The sequence below is a fragment of the Nicotiana attenuata genome, unplaced genomic scaffold (assembly GCF_001879085.1).
Source record: "Nicotiana attenuata strain UT unplaced genomic scaffold, NIATTr2, whole genome shotgun sequence".
Classification (NCBI taxonomy): domain Eukaryota; kingdom Viridiplantae; phylum Streptophyta; class Magnoliopsida; order Solanales; family Solanaceae; genus Nicotiana; species Nicotiana attenuata.
Window position 1 is genome coordinate 1 of NW_017681074.1, and position 6,639 is coordinate 6,639.

General features: G+C 40.9%; 1 protein-coding gene across 1 annotated transcript; it reads left to right on the top strand.

Moving 5' to 3' along the window:
• The first annotated feature begins 3,936 nt into the window (after window positions 1-3,936).
• On the top strand, window positions 3,937-5,401 carry LOC109221901. Its single transcript, XM_019386332.1, has 3 exons — window positions 3,937-4,296; window positions 4,381-5,218; window positions 5,373-5,401. The coding sequence occupies exons 1-3, from the start codon at window positions 3,937-3,939 to the stop codon at window positions 5,399-5,401; spliced, it is 1,227 nt and encodes a 408-aa protein (XP_019241877.1).
• The last annotated feature ends 1,238 nt before the right edge of the window (window positions 5,402-6,639 follow it).

Here is a 6,639-nt window from a genome sequence, read left to right on the forward strand (position 1 = left end):
ATATAACCAAAACATAACATAACAGTTTTACATAAATCAAATCAAGGATACAGAGTTCATAGGGACCAAATGGATGAAAACTATTACATGGCTATACAAACAAATGTGGGTACTTCCTCCTCATTACTTCCTCGGCTTCCCACGTGGCTTCCTTTACCTGCTGGTTGCGCCATAACACTTTTACGGAAGCAATCTCCTTATTCCTCAATTTCCGGACCTGCCTGTCAAGAATGGAAACTGGAACTTCTTCGTAGGACAGTTCTTCATTGACCTCAATAGTTTCAACTGGCACGATAGTGGATGGATCTCCCACTACATTCTTCAACATAGACACATGAAAGACTGGGTGTACCAATGAAATCTCGGGTGGCAACTCAAGCTTGTATGCCACTTGACCAATCCGCTGGATGATCCTGTACGGTCCGACATATCTTGGGCTCAATTTTCCTTTCTTCCCAAGTTGCATGATACCTTTCATGGGGGAAATCTTCAAGAATACCCAATCATCTTCTTTGAACTCCAAGTCCCTACGAAGGATGTCCGATTAAGACTTTTGGCGACTCTGAGCAGTTTTCAACCTTTCCTTAATAATTTTGACCTTCTCCATGGCCTGGTGCACAAGGTTTGGCCCTATCAATTCAGCTTCTCCAACCTCAAACCACCCAATGGGATACCTACATCTTCTACCATACAGTGCCTCAAATGGTGCCATTTGAATACGAGCGTGGAAGCTGTTGTTATAAGCAAACTCTATGAGTGGCAAATGATCATCCCAGCTACCTTTGAAATCGAGAGTACAAGCACGCAACATATCCTCAAGCGTCTAAATAGCCCGCTCTGCTTGCCCGTCAGTCTGGGGGTGAAAAGTTGTGCTAAGATTTACCTGCGTGCCCAAACCATGCTATAATTTCTTCCAAAAGTTGGCTGTGAACTGAGCCCCTCGATCAGAAATGATTGAGACTGGAGTACCATGCAACCTGACTATTTCCTTGATATAGAACTAGGCATACTGTTCCGCTGTGTCGGTAGATTTGACTGGCAAGAGGTGCGCTGATTTTTGTGAGTCGATCAACAATCACCCAATTTGAGTCAAACTTGCGTGGAGTGCACGGCAACCTTACCACAAAATCCATATTGATCATCTCCCATTTCCACATTGGAATTTCTATGCTTTTAGCCAGTCCTCCGGGTCTTTGATGTTCGGCCTTCACTTGCTGATAGTTCGGTCATCTAGCCAGAAATTCCGCCACATCCCTTTTCATGTTGTTCCACCAATAAACCTCCTTAAGATCATGATACATTTTTGTAGAACCTGGGTGCACTGAATACCTGGAAGTGTGAGCTTCTGCCATGATCCTTCCCCGAAGACCGTCAATATCTGGAACACATAGGCAGCCTTGGCACCGTAGGGTACCATCATCCATGCCAAGGGAAAAAGTTGTGGTCTTGTGTTTATGGATCCCCTCTTTCAGTTGTGCTAATAATGGATCGTTGAATTGTTTTTCTTTCACCTCTACCACATGCGACGATTCAGCCCTATTCCGCACACCTACCCCTCTATCATTAGAGTTCGCAAGGCGAACTCCCAAACTGGCCAATTGATGAACCTCCCGGGCCAATGGCCTCTGATCTGCCCTCAAACAAGCCAAACTTCCCATAGATTTTAGACTAAGAGCATCCGCCACAACATTAGCCTTTCCCGGGTGATAGAGAATATCAATGTCATAATCCTTAAGTAACTTTAGCCTTCTTCTTTGCCTCAGATTCAACTCCTTCTGCTTGAAAATATATTGAAGGCTATTGTGGAACTTCTTCTCTGCCTCAGATTCAACTCCTTCTTCTTGGAAAAACTCCTTTACACCTCTGCGGGTGTAGTGAAAAAGGAGGTGTGACAGCTCTGGCGACTCTGCTGGGGAAAAGAACCCAGAACTTCGGTTCAGGGTTCAGAATTCTAGCTTAGATATATTGTTGTATTTGGCTTTATCTGTTATCTGATTTAACTACATGTTTGGACCTAATGTGCTAAATGCTTTACCGCTTTGATATTATTTGAACTGTATATATAAAATGTGCCGAAACCCTTCTCTTCTCACCTCCGGGGATGTGCTTACTGGTTGAGACTCCCTATTCTGTTAGTGTCATACCTTGAAATAAGAAAGAGGCCGGACAAGTTACTAAGCCGGACGATCTCGCGGGTCCTCGGTACGTAGCCCCCTCCTCGACTCGAGTTGTCCGCTTGGGTACACAGTCTAGAACACATACCCAGGTTTTGAACCTAGAATAACTTGACTCCATGCCGGATCCCTAGTAGGAGCGCTTACCTGCATCACGTGCATATGACTTAGGGGACTCAACACAGGGGTTGGGTCCGTCTAGGACATGTGTACCCGGAATAATGGACCATCCTGATGCATCCTACTTGTGCATTTATCTGTTTGGACTCGCATACTGACCGGCTTTGAATGTCTGGGAAAAATTGAAATAACAAAAAGAGAAAAAGAGAAAATAGCAGTGTGGAGAGTTAATTACCTATACTAAAAAAACCAATGTACCAAGTAGTTCAACCCATTCTGAAAAAGCCACAACCTTCACCATCATATTTTCGGCAGCCAGCGAACCTCCTTCCAGAGATTGGTGGGTTTCGTTGACATTTTAAGATCTGCAGCAACTCCACAATAACAACAAAGGTTGCATCCTCATTGTTTTGAAGGAGAAGAGGCGGCAATAGCGTATTTGTTGCGAGGAGAAGCAGAAAAAAATCCACTTTCAAAACAAAAAGGAGAATTGCACAAAATTGATGGGCAAAGAAGATTCACATGAAATAAAAATTCTTATTTTTGACGTTGAGCTAACAAAGAAAGAAGAAGGATCAGAATTTTGCTAAATTTACTTCTACAAATGGTTCAAACAATAGAATAACGGTACATAGAACAAGATGGAATGTTAAATAGGCTAAATTATTACCCGTTAGGGCTTTTTTTTACTGTCTTCACCGCCCCTTACAAGGTGTGAATCACGCACCTGCAGCCACATATGACACATAGGATTAGCCACGGTTTGGATAAGCGTTTATTATTCACAGTTTTTGAATAGTATAATGTTCAATTGCACAATATGTAAGTTGGGGGACCGGCAGAAAAAGTGGTGAAGTCAAGTGCCGTTTAGGCTATTCTGCCAAAGTAATTTTGAAGAATTAAAATAGAAGCACCTCTAAGTTTGCCTTTAAAAATAATAATCCTTTTTCTTAAAATAATTTGAGGCGCGCATTGCAAATAAATCCAAAACGCATTGGCCCTCATTAATAATTTTTAAACTCTTAGTAATCGAGGCTGTGCCAGTAGTTGATAGTTTTCATGGCCTCCAAAGTTAACAATGCGTAGTTGCTTTTAGTCGTACTTTAATATATTACCTTCTAATTTGGGTGTGCATTTCACATGTGACCCAAATCCAAATCCTAAAACCGTTGGATTAAATTGTTTCGGGATAGCGGGTGCACTTCAATTGAGAGCGATCCAAAAGACCGTTTTTTAAACGACGTTCAACTTTCCTTTAAATTAATTCAAAAAGCGGTAAATAATCCTAAAAAATTGCCACATATAGGATGACTGTATTTAAAATCAGAATAATTAAGCCAGAATAATAAAGTTGAGCGACCGTGGCTAGAACCACGGAACCCGGGAATGCCTAACACCTTCTCCGGGTTTAACAGAAATTCCTTACCGAGATTTCTTGGTTCGCGATTGTTGAACAGAGTCAAACTTTTTCGTCGATCGGGTATTCGGGATTCAAACCGGTGGATTGGGACACCATAATCTCCCAAGTGGCGACTCTGAATCTTTAATATAATAATCCGTTTTCGATTGTCAATTCAAGTTGGAAATAACTCCCTTATTATACCCTTCCCGGGGATAAGTAAGGCTTCATGATTATGTAGAAATGCTAAAGTCTACTAATCCTGGCACTACTGTAGTGATAAGGACATCTAAGGATTCAATTTCTGGCAAGGAAGTCTTTATGGGCATTTATGTCTGTCTTGAAGCATTGAAAACTGGATGGTTAGAAGGGTGCAGAAACATAATTGGCTTTGATGGTGCATTCCTAAAGGGGACATGTAAAGGTGAACTGCTTTCCTGCATTTCCAAGGATGGAAATAATCAAATGTTCCCTGTGGCTTGGGCAGTAGTTGAAAAGGAATCAAAGGATACATGGTCTTGGTTTATCAGGTCTCTCAAGCATGATCTAAACTTGACAGAAACTGAAGGAGAAGGGTTGACAGTCATGTCTGATATGCAGAAGGTATGGTTTCTAATACTCTTTCTTTAAAGTGTAATTGTTTTCATTTATGTTTAAGTTATAACAATATAATTTTTATGACTGTAGGGTCTTCATCTAGCAATAACTCAGTTATTGCCAAATGCTGAAATGAGATGGTGTGCTAGACATATCTGGGCTAATTGGAAGCAAACTTGGCCTGGTGAGGAAAGAAGGAAAAAATTCTGGCAGTGTGCAAGAGCTACATTTGAGGTTTACTTTAGCAAGAAGTTGGATGAAATGGACCAGCTGGGGGGAAATATTGTTCAGGACTTACTGAAATACAACAAGGAAACATGGTGTAGGGCATATTTCAAAGACCATAGTAAGTGTGATGTAGTTGAGAACAACATGTGTGAGACATTCAATAGTTGGATATTGGCAGCTAGGCACAAGTCTATCATTACTATGTTAGAGGAAATTAGAATCAAGTGTATGGAGAGGATGAATAGCATGAGAGAGTTTTCTGAAAAATGGGTAGGTGAGATATCACCCATGGCTATGGAAATACTTGGAGAGAATGCTCAAAGGGCAGCCAAATGTGAAGTCAAATTTAATGGTGAAACAGGGTATGAGATCCAGGATGGGCCATATAAACATGTTGTTGACTTTAGGGCATATACCTGTACTTGTAGATCATGGCAACTCAAAGGAATTCCATGTTCACATGCAATTACAGCAATGCATTACAAGAACTATGAGGTTGAGCCATATGTTGACCATTGGTATAGAAAGGATACCTACCTTAAGGCATATAGCAGATTCATTCAACCTTTAACTAGTATGAATTTGTGGCCAACAAGCACACTGCCAGCTATTGAGCCACCTGTTATAACTGCAATGCCGGGAAGGCCAAAGAAAAAAAGGACAAAGGCTGCTGATGAATCAAAGAAGAAGTTTGGGAAGGGTACAAGGATAGGGAGACAAATGAGATGTTCTTTGTGCAAGACTGTAGGACATAACAAGAAAGGATGCCCATCAGCAGTAAGTATTAATGTTTGTTTTGTTACTAATATTGAAAGAATTCAATTACTAGTGATAGTTTTGTTATGTGTATGCAGAAAAACCAAGAGGGAAGGGCTGGAACTAGTTCAGGTAGAGGTAAAACTACTGAAAGTGGAACTGCAGCAGCTGGAAGTGCATCAACAATACCTGCAAGTGCATCAACAACACCAGCAATCCTTGATCCAAGCACACAACAATCAACTAATGTTGCAAGAGGTCCAAAAAGGAAGACCAATGAGCCTAGAAGAGGTGGTGCAAATGCAGGGTCTAAGAGAACAAAGACAGCAGGATATGGTGTGCTATTTGATTCAAGTGGCACTGTTATACAGAGGGTAAATATTTCAACTCAATTACACAATAGTTTACTACATAATCCCTCACTCACAACCTTTTATTTTTGTGCAGTCTGGAACTACTGACAGAGTGGTACACAATCCTTCTACACTCATAAGTTCTGCTCCTACCAACATTGAACTTAGGTTCAAACCACCTGGACTAAAGTGGAAGGGCCGACCAGCAGTTACACAAAGGCAGCTGCAAGAACAGAGTTACAGAAGGGCAAAGTCTGCTACAACCACTCAAGCCACACCAGTTACACAATCCACACCAAGCAGCCAAGCCACAACAGACATTAATTGAAGTGCTCAACTGATATTTACTATGTTTTTGTTGACTATGGTAGACAATATTTTTAAAGCTACTTCATTATGTATGTTTTTGTTGATTGCCGATCATTGACAATATTTTGTAAACCAACTCCCTTATTTTGGATGTTTTATTAACTGCCTATAACACAGGCCATTATATTAGTACTTGTTGCTGTAATGGAGCCTTTGTCAATATATTTCATGAACAAAATTTTACATCAACACAAAATATGTAGCCTAAACCCAGGAAATAACAAAGTGCACTATCAATCCAAAACAAATAACATAATAGCTAACATTAGAACAAGTACAACCACAATTATAATAGCAGCAACTCTCAACTTCGACCTTCCTTGACTTCTTTGACAATGACATCGATCACTCTTCTTAATAAGAGCCGCAAGAAGAGTCTTGTAGTGTTCTTCCTCAATCGCAGGATCAACCCATCTGAAAAAGCCACAACCTTCACCAATCTCATATTTTCGGCAGCCCAGGAACCTCCTTCCAGGATTGGTGGGTGTTCGTGACATTTTAAGATCTGCAGCAACTCCACAATAACACAAAGGTTGCATCCTCATTGTTGAAGGAGAAGAGGCGGCAATAGCGTATTTGTTGCAGGAGAAGCAGAAAAAAATCCACTTTCAAAACAAAAGGAGATTGCAAAAATTGATGGGCA